Consider the following 26,037-nt stretch of genomic DNA (forward strand, 5'->3'; position numbering starts at 1 on the left):
AAAAAAAGTCATTGACAAAGATCAGTCTGGAAAGGGTTAAAAGTCATTGTCTGGACTTAAATCCAATTGAGGTGCTTTCTTGTGACCTTAAACATGCCATTTATGTTCAAACCCTCCAATGTGGCTGGATTCTGCAAAGAAAAGTGGGCCAAAATTCTCTGCAATGATTTGAAAGACTCAATGCCAGTTATTGCAAAAACTTGATTACAGTTCTTGTTGCCAAGTGTGGCACAACTAGTGATTAGGTTTAATTGTGTCTTCAATTACTTTTTCACACAGAGCCAGGTAGGTTTGGATAGATTTTTTTCCCTTATAGGCACCAGCATACCTGCCGCATTGCTCGCTTTGTGCCCCGCCATTAACATCATCATACATCCATTTATGCCCAACGTTATGGTGCAGGTAGTTGCTGCAGTATTTTCCTGAATGATAGGTGTTGCAACTCAGATTAAACCCAACATTAGTGCTGATATAGGAGGAAAAGTCAAAAGCAAAGGGATTGCAGAGTTTTCTTTTCAAACTGTTGCAACATCTCCCTCTGTGTAACCGGTGAATCGGGGAGCTTCTGTACTGATGTGTCATTAAAACGGCAGTAAAAAGCAAGATGATTGTACACTTGTGTCTTCAACCCAGCTGTGGTGGCGGCAGCACAACAAGGCCGGGTTACAAAAATCGAGAGGTGCACGACCTGCAGAAACGGCGCCTGGCGATAGCGACATGATGTCAGTGTGAATAAATAACTCAAAATGAGTTGCCGTACTCCCACCTTTATCTGACATATTTTATCTTACCAAACAAAAGGAGGTGCAACAGATTGTTTACAGATTTATATGTTTAACAAAAGAAATGTCAGTTGCTTACATCACCCTTTTCTCTTTTGTGACTTGTCTCGAGAATTTTCTTGTACCTGCTTTTGTTTTTTCACTGCTTATACAATCATTCACACTGAGGCTGCTGGTTGAGCTCTAGATATCTTTAGCCTTAAGCTCTTTACCTTTGTCAGCTTATTTAAACCACACATGTGAAGCTTGGGGAAAGTGCTTGAAGTTTTTCATTAACAATGTTCTTATAAATATTTTTCATGGAGGTTCCCCTATGGTTGACTTTGGCAAAGCACTTTCATAATCTCATTGAATGCAAATGATTAATTGGACAGGCAAGGAATGGTGGTTGGTTGGAATTTGGTATTCATTTAATTGTGAATGTAATCATTAAATATTAATCTCAGAATAATTTTAAAAATAAATGAAAAATGAAAACGCCTTTAGTCCAGATTTTCATTAAATCTAATTTTAGGCCTGTGGTAAGCCTATTTCCACTCTGCTCATATCTTGCCCCGAACATCTGGGTGCTGCAGTTGGGAGGTGTTATCTTGTCCATGACCTTGACTGTCCTCCCTGGAGACTGCCTCACTGCGCATTGTGTTGTAGGAAGCGAAGAAAGAAACCCTAATTTACAGCATTGCAACCAAAGTTGATCATAACTTCCCAGTAATTATAACCATATGTACAAATGCAATTCAAAATCAAATGTTTCAGCAAAATATGAGACAAAGTGCGGTTGTAGACACCTTGTCCTGGCCGCACACAGGCACAAAAACACACTCACATTCCTTTTCCTGCATTCTTGTGTGAATGACAGTGTTGAACTGCTCCACTTAATTGTAGTTTATACAGCCTGAGAAGGAATGTCTGGCATTCATTGCGTCTTTCTGTTTTACTTAACAAATGAGTATGTGCGAATCTTTGTTATATGTCTCTACCACAGATGCGTAGCCTGATTGCTTGACAGTTTGGGAAGTGCATTTCCTACCAAGAGTGAGCTGAGAATATGGTTGCAACTCTCACATCTTTAATATGAAGCCACTAGCACGACATGGTTAGCTTACCTCAGCATAAAGACTGGAAACAGGAAACTGTAAAAAAAAATGTAAAAACTGTAAAAATGAGTTGTGGTTTGATGGGGGGTTATATGCTATAGTAGAAGCTCAGATCACGTTACCTCCAGGCTGTAGCTTTTTAATGAACAGACATAAGAGGTGAAGCTTCTCTTCTGACGTTCGTCAAGAAAAAACACTTGTATATTTCCCCGAAAAACATTATCGTTATTGTAGAAAAATAAAACCTAATCTGTTTATGAGACTTTTCACTCTATGATGTACTTCTGTGGCCTTATTAAAGCCAGTATTCTTGTGAGAACTCGGAGCCATTAAACAATAGCACATCAACCTTCCTAAAAGCCTTAGCACAAGGCCTCATCTTTGATTGGTAGTTTAATCATATTTCCCTTTCTTTCAAGTTTTATAAATGACAAGTTAAATAATATGAATATTCCTCATTTGACATTCACACTGATCAATTGTTAAAGTAACGAGGGCAGATGCGACATTTACGAGCTCCCCTTTTGTGATAATTATGATTCAAGATTGGAGAAAATTAATAGTAAGTGACCGTGTGGGCTGCTTTTAAAATCACTATTACACCGTGCAGGATTTTACCTTTTGTGTCCATGTAACCTTTAGTACTATACAGTTATGTGAAACAAGCCTCTGGTCTCTCTTGCAGTCCCTTTTGATATAAAGCTGAATCCACATTAGTGAGATCATGGCCTTAGAGAAGTGGATTTGTTAGGTGTTATGCTGACATTTTAGTATAATAAGATGTGGTTAAAATACACAAGGTGGTGCAGCGATGCAGAGCAAACACTTGCATACTATCATCTTGTCACACTAATACCTTGGTGCTCTTAGTTAAGTCTGTGAAGCACTCATTTCTTATCCAGGCAGAAGTCATTTCATACTGAAGCCACTATTTTTTTTTAAACTGAGGTGTATGTAGATGTCTGGCCAAAGGTGGAAGTAACAACTTTCATGTGGCACTTTCTGGCTCCTCAATTTAAAAATATCACCTTTTCTCCTTTGGCTGCTACCTAAAACTCAAAACATCTTCAGGCATTTTACCAAGTTCAGTTAGTTTTATTGTGCTCCAGCAGTGCTCGTTGATACTATGGTGGTCATTTGGTTATCAGCGTGACTTGTCATGGCGGTCTCTCAGATGCTCTTTTGGCCTTTAAATCTGTCTTGTTTCAATCCCTTTCCTTAAACTCTGCCCTGAGAAGCTGTCTGTTCAAACATGCGCTGTCATTTGATGCACAAGTACCGAATTTAGAAGCTTCTGGAAATCTCTGCCTCTCCATTAAATGTGTGGACTTTGATCCACGATCTAGCCCAAGGCTCACGAAAAAAGAAAGCTAAATGACTTTTTCCACACTGAAACAAAGGGACTGCCTTAACAAGATGTAGCTGTTCCACTTATTGCACACTCTTAAGCCTCACAAAAAAAATCTGCCTGCCTTTATTAGCTGTCTCTGAGTCCTGCTTTTCCAAAATGGCATTGCCATTCAAGCACAGGTAATTCCATTGTACTGGAGGTAGAGATTTACCACCACAAGAGACTCTGGTAGTCTTGGCGTCAGCGTTACTCTTTCTGCTGCTGGCAGCTGTATGATCGTGTCATACAGCTGCCAGCAACAAGGTAGGAGGAAGCCGCTAAGTCTCCAGCATCCTACACTTGGTGCTTTTCTAGTACTTGCTTGTTTGGACAAACCACAAAGAGACAATTATGCACATTGTCTAAGAAGCACATCTTAAGACTGAAGAACAAGATTTTGAGACTGAATGTGAACCAGAGGTGAAAACTGTAACCCAAGACTACAAGTGAGGGTCCAGAAATGTGTGTTAGCATGTGTGCTCATTTGGTTCTGCTATTTGATATGTTTCTTTGACTTGTTTCCAAACTGTCATACACCCCTTTCATGCGCCATAAATCCATACATTATTCTACAGTAGATGACACTGGGGTGGGCTACCTAAGACCACCAACATTGTGCTAAATTACATTCCCATTGTGTTATTACAATCTCAGTGCTTATGATTTGTTATTTTAAAGGCCCCTCTTCCCCTATTATTACATCTTTTTTCCTCCTATTATATATCCCCCCCTTGCATTCTTTTCTCCCTTACATATTCAGAATTTGAATGGCATACAAAATACCAGCCTTGTTATCCAAATATAGTTTGACTTTCTACTGCATTTAATTCTCCAGAGAGATGCACTATTCACCTCTTTTCTTCACTGTCTGAAACAAAACTACACAGACATCTGTACAAGACAACAGCACTGCCTCAGGAACGACTAACTAAAAAAAAGAAGGGAAAAAGAGATTTTTAGGTTCATAGGTGCTACAAATGACCTTTGTTGTGTGCGTGTGCACTCCATTGTGCACCTTTGTGCATGTTTTTGCATACTGATTGTCTGCTGGCTGCTGGCCCTTTGCAGATAAAGCCTGGTCTTTTTGGGGGCCACTTGTGGCAGGCTGATATTGCCTTTCAGTAATGCCAAGGAGCTCAGGGACTTCTGTGGACCCCTAGGCATCAGCCCAACACAATTAAGAACAAGGAAAACAGCATGTGTGTTGTGAGCAGGGACCGAAGGCCACACTGGCTGCCTTGTTTGTATTGTTCTGATACTGGTTTAAATGTCTAGACAGTGTGTAAAATTGCACTCAGATTAAATATTTACAGTTTTTGCCCACAGCAGTATTGGTGGGATTGCCTTTTCTGTTTTTAAATATTTGGTTTGAAAAGCTGCAGAATGTGTTTTGCTTTTCTTTGTAGTGGTTAAGATTGCTAAACATCTTTTTTCTCTATGATTCAGAGCTTTTTAAGCATCTTCTTCATTCAAGCAGCATTGTTTCCAGCTTCAATTGTGGGATCAGAATGATGCATTAGAGATGCTGCTCTGTGCTGCTACCTTCACAGGCTGTGCTACTGGAGAGTTACTTACCCAATTTACTCCCCCCCCCCCCCCCTCGGAGCTCTAGCAATTTCAGTGCACATCTTAAGTGCAAATGTTAATGGTGTCCAGAGGATGAATCCTCAGAAGCTTACTGATTCACCTACATTTAATCAAGTACATCAGATCCATTTCTTACTTCCATCAACCACTGCTTTAAATTATTATATTGTATTATTGTTGGTCCTTTACTTTACAATATAAAGCCCCTCGAGGGGACTCTTGCGATTTGGCGCAGTATGTAAAAATGCATAAATAAACCTTAAGATGTTAACATGTACATGCTCATCTAAGATGCTCAGAATGGTAAGGTGTAAGTGCTACAGCTTACCATTCTCAATGTTAAGGCGTAGCATTTACATTTTACTAGTGGGAAAGGTGTAAATATGACAGATTATTAGGACCACGTTAAAAAAAAACAAAGCAATATTACTGCGAAATTTCGACTTTAATCTGGAAATTCTGACTTTATTCTCAAAAAGGTTTTTGTTTTCTTAATGTTGCCCTAATATTCCTTCATATATAAGATGGAGGGTTTGTGATTGAATGGGGTCAAGCTGGCAATTAAATGCAGTTTATTTGGGATAGTACAAGTGAAAATGGCCATCTTCACACACACACAAAGGTTACATGAAACAGAAATTCACATTAACAACAAATGTTTTACCACCGATAAACAATGCGATATTAACATTGTCATGGCCAACATATAAACGTAGTATCATATATATCATTACCAAGCAACTGCTCAAAACACCACAAGTGTTGGAGACTAACTAGCATTGCTTCAACATTGTAACCATCATTTTGTAGGCAGAAATCCCAGCAGCAAAAGAAAAAAAAGGATAGTTAAATGGGTTTTGTAACTTGTACAGTGGTTCCAAATGGTCCCTTGGTGGGGAAAATTTTCCAGTTGATTCCAATTTGATCACTATTGATTGCATGTGACTGTACTGTGAACCTTGTGAAAGCCCTCTGATCATTTAGACTCAGTCAGTCTACAGTCAGTGTTTCAAGGCTTCCAGTTTGTGCTACAGTCGTACTAGGGAAAACAGTAGTCGAAGATCACAGCACATTAGTGAGTTACTGCAATTGTATGCAGTCAACCTGCAATCTCCTTGTCTCTGAAATAGTTGTTAGACTAGGCCACTTGCAATTAGTGCCATCTTCAAAGTGACTTTGGTGCTGCAGGATGGCGATTTAACTGCAAAATGACAGTAGGTAACCAGAATACAACCAGTTGACAACAGGTTGAGCCCCATACTGCAAAGAGACATGTCACAGACAAGTTTTACTCATAAGTTCAGACTGACTCAAGTTGATTGCAACATCTTGTCTGCATCTGTGTGCATTTAAAAATTAGACGGCTGTTATTTGTAAACCTTTGACAATCTGATCGCAGTTAGCCTGAGTCCAAAAACAACTTTCTGGAGATGAGTTGCCTCCCACCAGACGACCTGTGCAGTCACCTTGCAATTGAAAGTGATTGCCTGGAGGCTTGACCACTGCAGCTACTTATAATTTGTCACTGAGTGCAATCACTGAAAAACCACCAATATTTCCTAGTTGCAAAGAGTGTTGCTGTACTATTGTCATTCTAGCGTGACTTAGCTATTGGCTGTCTGTTATACCTTTTCCAAGAGATAACTGGACTTTAGCTCTGTGTTGCGTGCACTGATCTCTTTAGGACAACAGGAGCTTTTTTAAAAGATACTGAAAGCGATACATCATTTTCAGACACAGAAGCAATAGTTTTAAGACTGCATTTTGAGCAATGTCTTCCTCTGTATCTGTCCATGTGATTGCCAGCTTGCAGCAAAAGCCCACTCAGATGGCCAAAATCATGCTCCATGCTTAAAAATTCAGCGCATTCATTTTCAGGCATCTGTTTAAACAGATTTGTATCATTGCTACATGCCTTCAGGCTACTTTTCCGCCATGCCAAGGTGTTCTTGTTAAATAAGAAACTGCTGTGGAGCTCCTGCTTGATTCTGAGGATAATTTTTTCCTTTACATGTGTAATTATCTGTTTTATGTAGAAATCAACTTTTGCTAAATTTTGCATTCATTAACACGTATTAGTTAGATCAATCATTTGACAGAAAAAAATGACCAGTAGACAGAGGAAATGATTTGGTGAAAGGTAATAAAAAAATGTAAAATTCATGGAGTGGGAGGACTTATCTCAGCTGTCTTCATCCATTTAGTCAATCGGCTACTGTCAATGAATTATGGAGTATTGTGGATGCAAAACATACAAATTCCAGCATATCTTTCAGTTTTAATGATAAGCCTGCACAATCCTCACTTTTTTGTTCTTATCAGTTTGTGTACTGTGTAGTAGGGGGTTTATTCTATGTACTATTTTCTTTTCTTCCTGAGAAAATTCAGTTTTATACAAACACCAGAACTGCACCACACTACCCAGTAGATCACATTCTCACCCATTTCACAAGGTGTTATCTATCTGAGTAAACACTTGTCTGTGTGGGATTTATTGGTTGCAGCGGGAGTGTAGGAGCTCATCACTCTCTGGCACAGTGTGATTATCAGCTTTACAGGGCCATTGGTACATTAATGCAAGACCGACTGAAGGCTGTATAAAGTACTGTTAGAAACAGCAGGAAAGAACAGAAGTGTTTCCACAGTCATAGAACGGGTAAACAGCAGTTGCAAAATGGCCATTTATGTCCTCCCTCTTCTATTGCGCGATGCTACCGCCTTTGCACACACCTAGTTGTGCATTTTGTGTTAGGGTTACAGGTAATCTAAACTAATTCTGGAAAACAATAACACCTGTGGCAGTCTTGCAGAGTCCACCCAAGATTCAGAAAATACAGGAGGGACGGAGGACAGAAAATGAGTAATGGTCTGTTTGCAGAGCTGTTGGTAGTGTGCTAGTGTGTGTGCTTCAGTGTGATGGGGGTTGGAAAGAGATGAATAGAATGTAAGATGTACAGAGGCATTGGAGTTGTGTACCTGGCTCTCTCATTAGGGAGGTTTTTCTTTGTCCTCTGCTTCACTGGGATTCATTCTTGCATGGTTTCTTTTAAAGACCAGTATGACTGACATCTCCACAGTATTTCATGGATTAGAGGTGGTTTTGTGGGCGTTTTGTGTAGGTGTGGCTGCAGATTTCTCATTTCATCTTGGTTTGTTGAACAATTTCTGAGGCGATGGCGAAATTGGCTTCAGCACGTATCATAAATAAATGTGTGTAAAAATATATATGCAACTGAATAGGTTGGGGAGAAAGTGATGGTTTATCCTGAGGACAGGCATTCAGAACAGGCAGCTGCAAAAAATACCACAGAAGCTCCATAGAGGTAACACGAAAATATTTTGGAAACTATAAATTCCCTGGGTCATTTATAAAGTATACTTATTGGAGATCTTTCTGCCACTCGTTTCAGTTTTAACTGAAGTGCAGTCTTACTACAGTTAAATAGGCTAAATATTTAAACTAGCACAATAAACGCAAAAATCTACATCCCAGTGTTCAGTGGAACCACAGATAATGCCGTAATCCTATTATAGTTCAGCTTAAAAGATTTTCTTAAAAGCTGTGAATACTTACGTCTTATAAATACACATTTGAAGGCTAGACATGCTTTCAAAGATATTACTTCCTGAGGATTTTGCGTGTCATCATCTTTTTCTTTTCTTTTTAATTTACACTGCCTCGTGGGGTTCCAAACTACTAAACAAGAACAAAACATATTATGGGGAGGGATGTGTAGTATGAGAGGGGATGTGTTCGTGTGGTAATTACACTGTCAGACTGGATTATTGCTTAATGAAGGCACTTACACATCAATAATAATGTGCCATGTCTAATTCCTTTAGAACTGCTGCTGTTTTGATTACCACCACTCTTTATTGAGTGGAAGGATTATCTGTTATATTTCACTGTGGCTCGTTGTTGGGGTGTTTTTGTGTTCGGCTAACATGTATCTATATGTAGCTTAATTTCTAATAAATGCTATGCCTGAAATCTTGTGCCATTCTTCATCTCTAGGGTCTCGTCTTCGCCAGGAAGACTTCCCTCCCCGCATTGTGGAACACCCTTCTGACCTCATTGTGTCCAAAGGGGAGCCAGCCACTCTCAACTGTAAGGCAGAGGGCCGTCCGCCGCCTACGGTGGAATGGTACAAAGATGGGGAGCGTGTTGAGACGGATCGGGAAAATCCCCGTTCCCACCGTATGCTGCTTCCCAGTGGGTCCCTCTTCTTCCTGCGTATCGTCCATGGACGACGGAGCAAGCCAGACGATGGCAGCTACGTGTGTGTGGCCCGAAACTATCTGGGCCAGGCGATCAGTCACAATGCTTCTCTGGAAGTAGCCAGTAAGTTCCTTTTAATATGTGTGTGGTTTTTTTTGTTGAGTTTTTTTGTTGTTGTTGGTGTCTTGGCAATGCCATTAAAGAAAAAAGATGCAAAACACCAGGAGGGTTTTATATATCAGACACTGCATCTTACAAACAGGATCAGTGGAATCAGTCAAACAACACCAAAGTATGTCTCATATCTGTAAGTGTTTGATCAAGAATTCAAAAGTTCCATCTAATACCCAGGTCCATTACCCACACAGCCAGATTTTAATCACCTAAGCTTTTATAAACATTTTAATTAAATTTTCCAAAGACGGTGATAGCAGCAAATTTAATATCTACTTTAAAAGAAAGCAAGTAGCTTCTTCTCATTTGCTCACTATTTCCTCCATATAACCTTACGATAATCTACATGATTAAAGTTATTCAATTATTTGTACTAAAATGAGTGTTTATTTAAGTTTTGGGTTTTTTTTTTGGCACCTTCCAACTTAACCACTTTCATGCATCTGATTATACATGAAAAGCATCATGCAGTTCCAATCTTCTTTTTATTTTGTAACTTTCATTCCTAACTTGTTGTTGAGAGACCATAAAGGAAATTCAGACAGGTGTCAGCTGTGTATTCCCAACAGGTGACAACCTCAACTTGCTGAATCATGGCTCTGAAAACAGCCAGCATGGGGAATTGCCAGTTAAACAGTCCCTTTACTGCACTATGTCACAGGCAGGAATCCATCTGCTTGCATGCAACCAATCATACGTGTGTGTTTATGTGTTATCTTGACTGTTGGAATGGACCATCTGAAGTAGAAGAGGCCAAAGAGCAAAAGGTCAGGACTTGCGAGCGTCAGAACAGGGTGTGCACATACACCGACAGTCTTTTAGGCATTTTTTGTAAGAAATACCAGGATTAGTGTGAATGAAACAGGAGTAAATAATGGCCTGAAAGCGCTGGTGACAAGGGTTAATAACCACGACCGTGCCCTCACACACTTCAGAGCTCCCCATCTTTTACTGTCAATCCCCAGTTCTGCTCAGCTGCGTCAGCTTTGCAGTGCGCTACCCAGACTCAATCTCATGGGCAGACATCAAGGTTTTCGAATAATAATACCCCTCCAGTATCTGGTTCACCTTTTGAATTATAATGAAAGAGTTGGTCAAATGCTATCATGGTAGTGCTAGATCAGCGCTCCTACCTTGAGAAGCTCAGCCCTCCAGGGAGAGAGTTTATTACTTGTAGTTCACTAAATTTACTGCCAGGTTTTAAGGTCGAGGGGGAACACAGAGAGGACTTGTTGAAGCTGCCTGGATGAATTATGTCTCCCGGCTTTATCCTTCAGAGGTCACACGGATTCATGGGTCACCCTGGGGCTACATGGTAAAACAAAATGCCCTCTGGCAAATGCTGCTGAGTTAAGGTGTTTAGAAGAGAGAGGTGAGGAGCTGGGGAGTGTTAAAAAGGGGACTGACCTTACTCTGTCAAAAGTGTGTGAAGTAATTTGTTCAGCCTCTTTAGGGTAATAGTAATGGTGTAGGGTTGCTTTGTTTGAAGGAGATGCTTTCAAAAAGGTGGCAGTGGATGTGTTACAGTTTCTCTTTAAAATTCAGCTGTTTCTAAAAAGTTGCGGTGCTCTGCGAGATGCAGTTAAAAATGAAATACAGTGATTGGGAATTTTTTTCAATGCTGTATTTAATTAAAATACTATATGCACAGTTTCAACATCAAATGTTTGAATTTGAAGCCCGCAACACCGTGTAAGTGCTCAGCAACTACGATGGTCACGTGTTGTAGTTTGTAAGAAAAATGTTTTCTCAGTCTTGCTTGATAAAGGCTTTTATCTGCTCGGCCACTGAGGGCATCCTTTATCATTTTTCTTTGTTTATCAGGGGGCTAAATGTTTTCTGTGGGTGGTAGGTCAGGTGACAGGCACCTTTACTGCCTGGATGCTGTAATATGTGCAGGAAGTGGTTTAACATTGTATAGTTTAAATAAACAAGGTCTTTCATAAAAAAAAAAAAAAAGACAATGGGGTTCATTCACTAGCATGTGCAGAAATGTCCTTACCCTGCTAACAGAGCAAGTGCACACACAAAATTATAGTTAGATACAATAAACGTTCACACCACTGTGCATTGTGTTTGCTATCTGCAGTCTGTGTAGTGAGACACAAACTGTGCTGGTTAAAAAGAAAAAAAAAATGATATAATAAAAGAAAACCTATTGAGAATAAACACATTAGCTGGAAGAATGAAGCAGGTGGTGAAAGGCATCAGTACAGCATGGATTCATGCATACAACACAATATATAAATGAGATTGCAGCATATTTATTTAAGCATTTACAGGTTGCCATATATATGTCCCACACCTGGGAGGACTTGATGGCAATCACATGATGGCATGCACTTTGCATCAAAAATTAACTCAGGTCAAATGAGGTTTTTCTTTATGAACACATGACAATAGTTATTTGCTATAACATATAATATAATATTCTTTTTTACTAATGTCCCCCAAAATCATTAAAGAGGTCATAGTCAATTAAGATGGCCGTCATTGTTATGCTGCCACTTTATATAATATATGTTTTTTGAATATGTTTTTGTACTGTGATTGGAGATTGCTGGAGTACACGGACAAGAATCCCACAGAGAGATTTAGCTTTTTTTCATCTCTTAGCGACAAAGAAAATGTGAGCGCTACAGTGGGAAATAATAACTTACTAAAACCTCAACTCAATTCCAAGTGAATTTACTGTATTAAAACCATTTCTGCTGCTGTTACAATTTAACTAACATCGGGGGAAGATGATGAAAAGCTTTGAGACGGCTGACAAAAGGCTGTTGGAGGCTGACAGATGTAAAGTGATGGGAGCAGGAAAGGAGTGACAGAGACAGACTGGAACAGAAGACACGGAGGAAGAAGTATCTGTCCTTCAAGGCACAGAAGTGGAACTTGTTTGCAGAAAATTGAGGTGAAGTTGTAGAGACAGTGACAGATGTACTATGTGCTGGTGCCTGAAGCATGACCACAGGGTTGAAATACTTTGTAAGCATGCACAACATCCGCACATGCATGAGCACAGGCATACACACTCTCGTGCACGCACTGTGTAGAGGAATCCTCTCTAAAAGTGAAAGAGATGAAATTAGAAAAAAGGGGAAAAAATCTAACTTAGTTCGTATCCAATAAATGTCACTGAAGACACTCAGCATATTTTTTTGTGCCCGCAGGGACCCTAGTGGACCCTGGGAAATGAACATATGTCCTGTTGACCTCAGCCACTTGATTCAATCATGGAGAGCTTTATTGAGGTGAAGGCAAAGTCACAGCTTGTGCACTCCAAAGGTTATTGGGTAGTATAACAGTTTTAGGTTCAGTAAGAGAGAAAAATAAATGTTATTCTTAATGAAATTGGACATTGTCATTTGCTAGAGGAAAGTGAGGCTCATTGCAGGGCTGAAGGTTAAGCAGCAACACTGCAGTGATGAAGTAATGAGCCACAGGGAAAGACATCCATACAGAATCGAGACTCGTCATGCAATTAGAGCGTCCCACAAGATTTCTCTGTTTGTATATACAATTTATTGGTATATGAACTAATACATTATTCATACTATTAACAGATGTGCTCTACAGAACCATGTGTCCCCTGCTCACCAGCAGATGTTGCAACCCTGTTATTTTGACTTCATGAGTCTATATTGAAGCATACCACTTGTCATAACTTGACAGTTTACAGGAAGCGAGCTGAAATTAGGGAGCATTTCATAACCCTTTTTTTCAGTATGCTGTAACTCAAGAAACTATTTTTGATCTATTATTGTTAATATTTTATCTTGTTATTTTTTATATTAATATATTAATTAACACCTACTGATAGGACACACTCAATATTGTAATGTACTCTATTTTTGTTAGAAAGACAGACTATGGAAAACTGTAGTAAATATGTAATAAGTATGCATAGTATCACTAATATAATATTATAATGTAATACTGGATGTGAAAATCTGCTTTAATGCTCAATATAAATGGGACCCAAATGGTGGTATTAGCTAGGTGTAGTCTACTGTGACAGTTATACCAAAGAAGCTGAAACTGAGTAGAATATCCTTTTGGTCTCAGTCACTGATAATTATTATAGTGTGACATAAATTGCTGATGAATTGGAGGGTTGCTGGGCCACAGAAAATATTTCTGAGCCACTGTTGGCTTGTGGCCACACTCTAGAGAGTTGTAGCTGGGAAGTCAGTGGAAGCCATATGAAGTACTAATTACACAAATGCGTTACATTAATAGACATGTCCACTGTATTATTCTCTTTGACATGGACAATGAGATATGCTTACCCCAGTCAGCCTGTCAGATTGGCAGCTTGTGATGGGACCATGTCTTTTCTCTGTGGTTGAAATCTTGTGCTAAAACTGAGCAGGTTCAGGAGATACACAAGGCAGCAAAGACAGAGAGGTGGCTTCTTAGAGTGCTTGTCCCCCTCTGACTGCCCCTATCCCTTAAATGATGTCTCTTTACTTCAGATGGCTGTCACTGCCGCTGACAACATCCTGTCTCCAGTCACTCTGGATAAATGGAGTAAGAGACTTTAAGTGGCAGTAGAGTGGTATATCACAGGAACGCTGTCATTTTCGCTCCATATGGACGGGAAGCGATGTTGTTTTAAAGACAACCACCGACACGTTGTGAATGGTCTTCAATTCACAGCCACAGAGCCACATATCAGTATTTATTTCTAATTGCCTGTGACAGTCTGTGGAAGCTGTGCTATCCTCTCGTTCCTGATCCTGTGTTCCGCTCCCTTATTCCCTCCCTGTTGGCCTATGGTTAGATCAGTCAGTGAATAAGTATCACACTCCAGGGACAGCTGGTTTGTGTTTACAGTCTGGAGACTGGGGGCGAGTGCTCTTCAAGTATTGTCTAAACAGTTTTAGTTGCTCTATTCCCCTCAGCTGAGCTTTTCCAAGAGCCAAGTTTGTACCAGACTGTCAGGACGTAGGGAAAGACTTTGTTTGGCTTGCAAAGGCTTGGTGAAAGGAGAAGGGAAGTAAAGTACTCAAGAGCCTCTGACAAAGACCATATGGCTCCTGGGTGTGTGGCCATATAATCATGACGCAAAAGCTAGCCCTTAGTCTGTGTCTGTGTGTATATTTTATGAGAATTGGGCTGTATATGTATGCATGCTAACCGAAACAACAGTTGGAGCGTCATGATAGAGGAAAAGACTGACCTTCACATTTTTACACTCTGGGTGATTACTGAATGACAACATTAATTGCAACCATCTTGCTTTCCATATAGTTTCTCTAAACAAAAGAATATTGTGTGTATGTGTGTGTGTCTCTGTGTATGCATGTGTGTGTGTTTAAACCAGCAGAAAGAAAAAACAAAACTGATGAATCTACTTTTATATATGATCACACATATGTCATTTAGGTTCACTGTAGGAACCCAGTTTTACGTGGCATATTGTGTATTGTAGTCATGATATGATTTTTGAATGATTTTTGTGTAGAGTTTGCTTCTGTGTGCCCATATATGAGTGGCATAAAATATATATTAGCGCATCTCTCCCTCGTTTGCCTTGCATCTCTTCATTTCTTCTCCGCCCATTAAATCATGCTAGGCAGCATTTTGCATTTAATTAATGTATTCTGCTCTAATTGTTGCCTGTTAGATACTGTTTGGCTTGTCCCATTTCCCCTGACAATAAATCCTCCCCTCGCCTTTCACGCTCTAAACAAAGAACTTTCTTGGTGGTTGGATTTTGTTGCATCCTTAGAGCAGTAATACAACCTGATTTTATCTATTTCCAATAAAACCCTGCGCTCGTTGTGTCAGGTTGCTCTGATGTCATATGCCTTTTATGCTCACCCCTTTGCTGATTTGTAACTTTGCACAAGAAGCAGCATTAACATGCTTAACTGTAGCAGTGCATCTAATAAGTGAATCAATTAACAACAAAAACCCCATCATCAAGTAAAAACTTCTGACAAACCATTTACGGACATAAATTATGATGCGTCTGCTGTGCCATTTTGCTTGTGAAACTGTCACTGTGAAAATATTAAGTGCTTGCAGCGTGTCGTAGTAATCCCGCTGTCACCAACAGAAGAGTGATGTCTGTGCACTTGCTAAGATATTAGCATTATCCATCCTCTATCTGTCACACCACAGTCACCAGCACCCACCAGTCTTATGTGTGCTCAGGGTTAATGCTAACACCCTCAGGTGCCAAACGTTTTGCCTTTTTTTCACTTTGTGTCTCATCGTATCAGCTGCTGAAAGTTGGGTGTTGTTGTGTTGAAATAAATAAAGAAATAACTCTATGCACAACTCTGACAGTCCCTTCAGGCCATTAAAATGAAAAATGAACACTCTCCCAGATGGCGGGCTGCGTAATTGTGGTTTGATGATTGTTTGTTAGTGTTTGTGAATTAAATGCCAACTTTTTGGACTATCATTAAGCACATCAAAATTCTAATGCGATCTACTAGAGGCGGGCATTTTTATTTTATTCCTGCCAAACACAATCAAATCTTATATGTTGTGAATAAATACCAGACAGCCAAATTGCTGGGAAATTCATCTCAGCGTGTATTGTTTGTTATTAACCGTCTTTGAAGCGATACAGTTTAGAAAAACAGATCCTTTCAGCGCCGTTCGCGTTTTGCTTAACAAAGTAAAATTGGGACGCCATTAGAGTAAAACGCTTAGCTTTTGCTTCAAAGGCACGTAGCTTCTCTGGTATTATAGCCATCATTGCTCATCTGAAATAGGAAACATTAATTAGTTTTTGCACAATCAAACAGTGATTTAAGATGATTAAGCTAGTTTATACCATTTCAGAATATTATATTAATTATGTAATTATTTTCTTAGGTCCCTGTTGCCAAGATACAAGATTCTGAATATAGGTTTGGTAAATTCATAAAATCAGAATTGGCTAAATACATTTGCAGTTATTTATTTAGGTGATGAAAATAAATATCACTTTCGCCACAGTAAACTGGGCTGGTCTTACTATAAAGTAAATTACATATAGTTTGAAACAAATACTGAACAAATGTTATATTTTAAACATCATTACTGAAGCACACTATAAACAAATGTGCTATAATGAGGCCGATGATCAGTGTTGACTTCAATGTAATTCAAATTAGAGTGTTACCATGATCCCATTACAGTTTTGTTGAACACTGTAATAGTCATGTAATGCAGTATTGTACTAATATATTAACATAGTTACATATAAAAAAAAAAATCAACACACCCATCTCCTGTGGCTTTGTGCTGGGATCACCCAACTTGAGATTGTGTAGAGGAATGGCAAAAGTGTGCTGGGGAACATATTTATACAAGTGGGAAAAATGAACTTATGTGATTGGAATTTCAGTTTTATTGAAAAGGATAAGAATGTGAAGTTAAAGTGCAAACTAGCCACTGCTGCTAAGACATAAACCCGTACCAAGTATGTGGAAAGACAACATACTTACCTCTTTAATGTACAATCAGTAATACTTGATTTGTAAAGTTTAAATTTTACAGATTTTACAGGTTATTATCTGGCAGTGAGTGCATGTTGCTGGGTAATACAAAAGTAATGCAACAAGTAGTGTAAAAAACTACTTTGTTCAGCAAAGGAACATTTTTAAGTAACATAAGGTGTAATGCTGTCACTTTTTGGAGTAACAAGCACATTTAATCAGACAACACTAATGGAGAAATAATACGAGAAACTGAGAATATCTCAGCTGAGTATTTTCACAGAACTCACACTACATAAAAGCACTGAGAGACACTTGGAATCAGAGATGTGAGCAGTTTCTAGTGCAGCAGCAGTGTAATTGACTATGTATGCAGTGTTGTTCCTACTGCTTGCCCACCACAACCAACGATTCGGGTATCTTCTCTAATAGGCTGCAGATGTGGTAATTTATAACATGCAGCAAAAATGGGGGGAAAAAAGAGTGAGAGTGGGTGCGTGTAGGGGGGTTGTAGGGGTGTGGTGGGTTCTCCCTGGAAAGGGGAATAATGAGATGAACAGTTCCAAGGCACCACATTCTTGTGTCTGCCTGGCTGTCAGTTCTGCATCCCCTATTTTCTGCCATTTTCTTCCTGCTTCTCCTCCTTCTGGAGCATCGTTACCTCGCTCCTGAGGGAATACTTGCCGACATGTTTGCAAAGGAGCTGCTGTTTGCTGAGAAGCTTTGATGACCGTTAATGTGTCCTCCATTGTAAAATTGCCATACCTACTACTGTACAAACTGTATGCATGTGTGTGAGATGGTAAAACAAATGTGTGCCTGTGTGTTTTCATGTTGATGCTCTGCTTTCCTTGGTTTTTTTTAACATTAATATTGTAGCACATGAAAAAAAAAAGCGAAACATTGTTGTCATTGTCAATGTTTCCAATCCCTAAAACATAATTGAATAATAACAGACAATTTTTCGTTTTACCTTTTTACATTTTATGATATTGTTTCAAATATGCAAGTTCAATCATTTTTCCAATTAGTTGCTAGTGTGGCTGTAGTAGAAACTAAAATTCACAGCCTTTGTTTTCTTGGCTGGGTTCTTCCACCCTCACCCACAAAATAAATTCTTCTCTGTCATCAAGGCCAATTCCAGGGTCTGTGTCATGTTGTGCGAGACAGACAATTGAATGAAAGCCTTCTCCAATCTACAACAACCTAGCAATCAGGTACAAGTGTCTGCAAACACAATTGCAGTATATGCTTACAAGTAGGCTTTCTATCCCATTGATTCTCTCAAATGTATGGCAGTATTTTATCTTGAAATGATACGGAATATGAAAAGACATTTCATAATGCAATTTCCATCTGCCAATAGATCCCTGCTCTGTTTGGCCATCCTCTCTCAATCTGTGCTTTTCTCTGTAGAGTATTTGCTTCACTGGTTCTCCCAGAATTCCCAAGGCTATCGCAGAAATATAACAAAGAGGCACAAATGCAGACAATATATTAGAAGGAACTCTGGAAGCTTAAGGAGAGGATAAAGCTGAGTTGTAAATGAAAAGTAAGACACACTGAGGAGAAACTGGAAATAATTAAAAGGATATTCTGAGTGATATGGCCTTTGGCACTGTGACTTTGTATTCATTTATACAAATATTAATGCCCCTCCACCCCCAACCACACACACACACGCACACTCATTTTCATATCGTAGTGAGGACATCTCATTGACATAATGCTTCCCCTAGCTGCTTACCCTAACCCTTACCCAACCATAATGTAATGGGCTAAGTTTCCATTCAGCTTAAACACTCCCAAATAAATCTCCGAGACACAGGGGGTTGAAGTCCAGGAGCTTTACTGGGTACTTTTTGTGAAACTGTAAACACGATACAATGAAATATATGAGATGTATTATAGATACAATAAGCTCAAAACATCTGGCTAATTATTACAGCCTAACAACCTAGCCGCATAGCTTATATGAGACACAATAAAGCTAACCGAATAACAGACAACGGTTCAAACGCTTCGCCGCTTAATAGTACAAAAATGAATTATACTCACAGACTATGCCTTAGCGAGGGGAAAAGGATTAAACCTGTAACGGCGGAGCTGGCGGCTGCATGAGCCCACACGCTAATATCCCGAGTCACACGGTAGATTCACTTCCTGACTCCCAGCATGCACTGCTCTCGTGCTGTCATGGTTACGAAGATACACGAGTCGCTACGAAGATACACGAGTCGCTCTAAGCTGTGATAACGAGATAAAAAGAACACATGAGAACACATTTCTGAAGGCATGACACTCCCCGCTTGGGATCTTTAAAGAGCCCACATCAATCAGCAGAATCAGACTTTGGAGAAAGAAGCAGAACTACTCCTGTAATGGGACGAGAGAATCCTCTCCTCTTCCCATCCTTGACGACCTCCACTTCGACTCTCCGAACCAATACGTCCTTTCCTGGAAAGGCTTTCGTAATGATGCCCATAGGCCCCTCGTTCCTCTCTGCCTGCTTATCTTTTAGGAGAACTACGTCCCCTTCTTGAAGATTCGGTTGTTTCCCTTGCCACTTGTGCCGAAGTTGCAGTGTTTTGAGGTATTCACGCCTCCATCTGTTCCAAAACATGTCTGCCAGGCCCTGAACTTGTTTCCACTCCTCCCTGAAGAGATCTGCTTCCTCGAACTTGCCTGACGGCAAAGGAGGTGTGGAACCTGTTTTGAGAGTCAGGAGCATGGCTGGTGTGAGGATGCAGGGCGACTCGGGGTCGGATGACACTGGAATGATCGGCCTTGCGTTCATAATCGCAGCTACCTCGGCCATAAGCGTGGTCAGAACCTCATGTGTCAGGCGAGACTTTCTTTGTTCAAGCAGCATGCAGTCCAAGATACGGCGGGCGATGCCAATCATCCTCTCCCATGCGCCACCCATATGGGATGCATGGGGTGGGTTAAACACCCAGGTGCAGCTCTGTTTACTGAGGTACTTCTCTACCCTGTCGAACTCTGAGTTTTCCTTGTCCATCCCCAACTCACGGGAAGCGCCGACGAAGTTAGTTCCGCAGTCCGAGCGTATCTGCTTCGCGGGGCCCCTGACCGCAAAGAATCTCCTCAAGGCGTTAATAAAGCTGCTAGCACTCATGGCTTCGATGACCTCAATGTGTACCGCCCTGGAACACATACACGAGAATATCACCGCCCATCGCTTGGAGTTCGAGACTCCTCCTCTTGTGCGGCGTGAAACGACGTCCCATGGTCCAAAAACATCAACGCCCACGTAAGTGAAGGGAGGTGCCACTCGTAGCCGTTCTGCTGGCAGGGCTGCCATCTGTTGATGTTCGGCCTTCCCTCTCAGTTTCCTACAAGTGATGCATCTGTGAAGCAGACTGCTGATACAGCGTTTGGCTCCCACGATCCAAAACCCTGCAGCCCGAATAGCACCCTCGGTAAGATGTCTCCCTTGGTGCTTTATTGCTTCGTGATAGTGGGACACAAGCAGAGTTGCGAGGTGATGCCGGCCAGGAATGATGATGGGATGAGTCTCGTTCATGCCTAAGTCTGACTGCTCGATCCGACCTCCTACCCTGAGTAGTCGATCCTGGTCCATAATGGGATGCAATCTCCACAAACTGCTAGAGGATGGTATGTTGGTTTCCGAGTTGACGCACTTGAGCTCTTCTGCGTAGCAGTCGCCCTGGACGCTCCTTACAATGCACACCTCGGCTCTCAGTAACTCCTCCTCTGTAGGACGACAAATGTGCCAGCCTCGACATTCGCTCTGCGTCGAGCGAGCGAAGGACCTAGCTATGTGTATCAGGTGTGCGATGGCTGCACGGAGTGTGCTGAACTTGGAGAAACGTTCAAAACGTTGAGGGCGTATCACACCTTTGGTGACATGGGTGAGTTTTGCCGTCACCTGCGGACGCACTTCGGCATCGATGTCGGGGTCGACGAGATTGTATGTCTCTTGGAGCTCGGATAGATGCCCTGATGCGTCGCAGAGAAAGGCTGGTCCTTTGAGCCATGGTGTGCTACTGAGCAGGGCTGATGCTATGGTTCTTGACCCAACATCGGCTGGGTTGAGGTGCGTTGGGACGTACTTCCACTTGCCAGGATTAGGTGACTGAAGGATTCGTTGGACCCTGTTGTGTACGTAGACATAAAACCTCCTTGACCGGTTGTGGATGTATCCCAGCACGACTTTGCTATCTGTATAGTAGGTGATGCTGTCGAACGTTGTGTCCATCTCTGCAACTATCATCTCAGCGATCTCGACAGCAAGCACGGCAGCGCAGAGTTCAAGTCTGGGGATAGTTGAGCCGGGTTGAGGAGCTAACTTCGCCTTCCCAAAGACGAAGCCAATCTCAGTCTGTCCCTGTTTGCTAGTTACCTTGATGTAGGCTACGGCTGCTATTGCTTTGACCGACGCGTCGGCGAAGACACAGAGTTCTCTCCTCAGAGCGCCTATGGTGGAGAGGGACGTATAAGGGCGTGGTATCTCGAGCCCCTCCAGGTCTTGGAGAGACTGTTTCCATCTAGTCCACTCGATCTCCATGTCTCTGGGAAGGGGTGCGTCCCAATCCTCCGCTTGCAGGGTGAGCTCTCTGAGAATCCGTCTTCCGTCGACTGTGATGGGTGCAAGAAACCCTAGGGGGTCGTATAGGCTGTTCACGGTCGAGAGTACCCCTCTGCGGGTGAACGGCTTCTGGTCAATCTCGATCTGGAACGCGAAGGTGTCCGTGCGCATGTTCCAAAACAGTCCCAGGCTACGCTGAATGGGCAGATCGTCGATGAAGAGATCTAGGCCATTGAAGTCCTGAGAGCGATCTTGAGGGGGGAACGCTCTGATGACTGCAGAGCGATTTGACGCAACCTTGTGCAGCCTGAGGTTAGAAGCCGCGAGCATCTTCTGCGCTCGTTGGAGAACTGCGATGCCTTCTTCCTCTGTGTTGAAGGACTTCAAGGCATCGTCGACATAGAAGTCGCGGTCGATGAATCTCCTGGCATCGCTGCCGTAGTCGGCCTCTGCTGCCTTAGCCGCCCGCCGCAAGCAGTACACTGCGACAGCGGGCGAGGGGCTGTTACCAAAGAGATGAACCCGCATCCTGTAGTCCACAATGTCGGAGGTAGGGTCGTTGTTTTTGTACCACAGGAAACGGAGAAAATCCCGGTGGTCCTCTTTCACGATGAAACAGTGGAACATGTGCTCGATGTCGGCAGTGATTGCAACCTGTTCCTTCCTAAACCTCATGAGAACGCCTAGTAGGCTGTTATTGAGGTCGGGACCGGTGAGTAAAACGTCATTGAGCGATACTCCCTCATAGGATGCGCTGCTGTCGAAAACCACGCGGATCTTGTCCGGCTTCCGAGGGTGATACACGCCGAACAGGGGCAAGTACCAACGCTCCTGACCAGGTTGCATGGGAGGGGCAGCTTCAGCATGTGCCTTCTTGAGCATCTTCTCCATAAACTCTAGGAAGTCGGCCTTCATCCGTGGTCGTTTTTCCAGTGAGCGCCGAAGTGAGACGAGGCGTTCGAGAGCCTGTTTCCTGTTGTTAGGGAGTCGCTGCCTCGGTGACCTAAACGGCAAAGGTGCGACCCAACTGTTGGAGCTGTCTTGGCAACACTCGGCTTCCATTATCCTTAGAAACTCCAAATCTTCCCTGGATGGAGCAAGTTTGTGGTCATTGGGAGTGCGAGCGAAGACGGTTTGCCCCAAATTGTCTCCGATTAGCGTCGTCGGGGTTTGCGCTGGATGTTGTTGATAGTCACGTGCTTGTTCAAACACCTCTGTCACTTTGATCTGGTTGTTACATGGCTGGAGATGACTTGTACGACCGTTTCCTAGAACGGCTGTTTTGTAGCTTCTCACCTCCGGTGGCCTGTGAGCACCTCCGAGGCACACGTCCCCGACGATGACCCACCCCAGGTCAAGCCTTTGGGCGAAGGGAGCGTCTCCTGGGCCACTTATCTGCTCTCGGACCTTGTGGACCCGTAAGATATCTCTGCCCAGTAGGAGAAGGATGTTAGCGTCTGGGTCCGGAGGTGGTATCTTGTCGGCGATGCATTTTAGATGAGCATGATGGTAGGCCGCACCGGGGGTGGGAATCTCCGCACGAACGTTAGGGATTTGGTTACACTCGAGGAGTGTAGGCAAAGAAATACTCGATTTCTTATCCAACGGCTCTACGGTGTAGCCGCTGGCTCTCCTCCCCGCTGTCTCCGTACGTCCCGCGCAGGTCTTTAGGGTGTATGGGTACGGGCGCCCGGAGATCTTGAAGGCTTCGAAGAACTCTGACCGCGCGAGGGAGCGATTACTCTGCTCATCCAATATAGCGTACATTCTCTTGGCTTCCTCTCTTCGTCCGTTTGGGAACACCCTGACGAGACAGATCTTAGCACATGCTCTAGCGCTCAGACCTTCTCCACATACCTGTGTGCACGTTGCCTTGACCTCCTGGTTGTCCGCTTTGTCCTCCTCCCCGCTATCCTCTGAGGTGGAGGGGAACGGCTTGGGCCTCCAGGCAGGCGTGTGGGGGTGGAGAGCTGTCGTGTGGGCAGCGCTCCCACACTCGGTACATGTTATCTTGGCTGTGCAGTTCTTTGCTAGGTGTTCTGTTGACGAGCAGCAGCGAAAACAGACGTAGTGTTCTTTCAGAAGCTGTTTACGGTCGTCTAAGCTCTTCTCGCGGAAGCCTCTGCATTTCCTCAGAGGATGGGGCTTTTTGTGCAGGGGGCAATACTTATTCGGGTCAATGCGTTCCCTGCTTTCTTTGGACTCGGACTTGGTAGTGCCTGAGACCTGTGTCTTGTGGGCGTGGACGGACGTCTTTGTGGGCCTCTCCCATTTATTCCTTCCTTCGGCTGGAGGGTTTGGCATGAAGAGGCTGAAACTTGGGTCCGTATGTGCTTTCGCCTCGGTGCGGATGAAGTCCACCAACACGGGGAAAGGTGGGAAGCTGACAAAATGTTCTTGTTTGTATCTCGCCCCGTGGTATAACCATTTTTCTTGTAAACTATATGGAAGTTTCTCGATGATGGGCTTAATCCCTCTGGAGGTGTCCAAGTACGACATGCCCGCGAGGTAGCCGTCTTCCTTGGCGGCTTGTAGCTCTGACAGCAGGTCGGCTAGGTCCCGGAGTCTCCGTGGGTCCTTTGATGTGAGCTTCGGAAAGCTTTCTAGTTTGCTGAACAGAGCTTGTTCGACTGCTTCTGGTGAGCCGTATACTTCGTCGAGGCGCTCCCATGCTGAGCACAGCCCAGTAGTTGGGTTCCTGATGTTGACCGCCTTTATTCTTCTTACTTGTTCTGCTGACTCTTTTCCCAGGTGTTTGGTTAGGAGGTCGAGTTCTTCTGCGGCAGACAGGTCTAGATTGGCAGTGGCGTTCTGAAACGATGTTTTCCAGGCCCAGTAGTTTATTGGCTGGTCGTCATATGCGGTGAGACCTGAAGTCACCAAGTGGTTACGAGTGAGATATTTGATAAGGTCAGTGGTTGTAGAATGGTCGTAATCACCTCCGTAGAGTGTCCCGTGGACGGGCTGATGCGTGGGAAACGTAGAATCTCGTTTGGGGTTCTGCTGTAGGAGTGGAGTTGGAGGGGGGTAGAAGGGTGACTTGGAGCTCTGTCTTAACGGTGCCTCGCTTTTCCAAGGGCCCTGAAGAGCTTGGCGTGGCGTAATAGCAGCGGGAGCGGCATCTTGGGTCTGAGCCGCGTTATGCGGGTGAGTGACTGGCTGAGAAGAGGGAAGGTTGTTTTCTGTAGCCGATAGACCCTTGGCGCTCAGGCTGGCCTGTTCGGTGACAAAGGCGGCTACGCGCTGGTCTTTGACAGACTGGGAGACCGGGCTGTTAACTTCGCTGCGTACTTCGAGACCCATATCTTGTAGACCGGCTACTAGGGAGTTCGCCTCTGCAACGGCAGCATCCCTTTCCTTTTCGTCCATTAATGCGTCGAGGCTCGCTTGAATACGTGCTTGCTCCACTTTAAGCTCGATTTCCCTTTTTGAATGTGCCGCTCTAGCTTGCGCGGCTTCAGCCTTTGCTTTTGCCACGGCGATGGCTATGCTGATTTTCGAGCCAGACGATGTACCAGATGAGCGACTGCTCCTTGAGCGCACACACTCTGACTGGTTGTCTCCATTTCCTTTGTTAGCATTGCTACGTTGTGACATTGCGTGTCGCTGGGTCTCTGGTATCGGGAGAGGAAGGCTGAAGGCGAAGCTCTCCGAAGGCTGTAGTGGGAGCCGTTTATCTCTTGATAATGAGTGGCTGCGTACGGCGGCGATCCTGTATGCCCCGTTAGCTGCGTTGCAGTCTTTTCACTGTAATGGGCTAAGTTTCCATTCAGCTTAAACACTCCCAAATAAATCTCCGAGACACAGGGGGTTGAAGTCCAGGAGCTTTACTGGGTACTTTTTGTGAAACTGTAAACACGATACAATGAAATATATGAGATGTATTATAGATACAATAAGCTCAAAACATCTGGCTAATTATTACAGCCTAACAACCTAGCCGCATAGCTTATATGAGACACAATAAAGCTAACCGAATAACAGACAACGGTTCAAACGCTTCGCCGCTTAATAGTACAAAAATGAATTATACTCACAGACTATGCCTTAGCGAGGGGAAAAGGATTAAACCTGTAACGGCGGAGCTGGCGGCTGCATGAGCCCACACGCTAATATCCCGAGTCACACGGTAGATTCACTTCCTGACTCCCAGCATGCACTGCTCTCGTGCTGTCATGGTTACGAAGATACACGAGTCGCTACGAAGATACACGAGTCGCTCTAAGCTGTGATAACGAGATAAAAAGAACACATGAGAACACATTTCTGAAGGCATGACACATAACTAAATATTAACCCTGACACTAAAACCAAATTTTAAGCGTCAAAAATGCCTTCAAACTCATTGGGACGCACATTTTGTCCCTATAGTATAGTAGCATGACAATGCTCTGTCCTCTCAAAGATGTCTAGACATGTACACACACACACATGCACACACACACACACACACACACACACACACATTAAAAGCAGGTAATGTGCCTATAGTCAATGTTCCCCCCCACTATTTAATGAGATATGCAAAATATGTCAGAATTCAAGTCATTTTCAAAACAGCAATCTACTGGCAATTTACCACAGTCAACCATAACAACAATACTGTCATGCACCAATATTACTTTTTGGTGGAGTTTATTATGTCTTTTGTATTGTTGTAGTGCTTTGTTATTTTCTTGCAGTAACATGTTTTCAGGGTGTGATATCCAATTTAAATATTTGCATTGTACTAATAAACATTTGCCTCCATTTCTGCTTCATGGTTTGCTACTGAGGCAA

The 26,037-nt window shown here is 42.8% G+C and overlaps 1 protein-coding gene across 5 annotated transcripts in view; it reads left to right on the plus strand.

The window, feature by feature from the left end:
• The window catches only part of LOC120723293 (roundabout homolog 1-like), a 94,863-nt gene that overhangs the window by 18,192 nt on the left and 50,634 nt on the right, over positions 1-26,037 (plus strand). For all 5 annotated transcript variants that reach the window (XM_040014661.1, XM_040014663.1, XM_040014662.1 and 2 more), the window contains one exon: positions 8,872-9,198. In XM_040014661.1, the coding sequence (XP_039870595.1) occupies positions 8,872-9,198 (327 nt within the window). The remainder of the gene's footprint in view (positions 1-8,871; positions 9,199-26,037) is intronic.

Source organism: Simochromis diagramma, unplaced genomic scaffold (assembly GCF_900408965.1).
Source record: "Simochromis diagramma unplaced genomic scaffold, fSimDia1.1 OVJJ01000676.1, whole genome shotgun sequence".
NCBI classification, from domain to species: Eukaryota; Metazoa; Chordata; class Actinopteri; order Cichliformes; family Cichlidae; genus Simochromis; species Simochromis diagramma.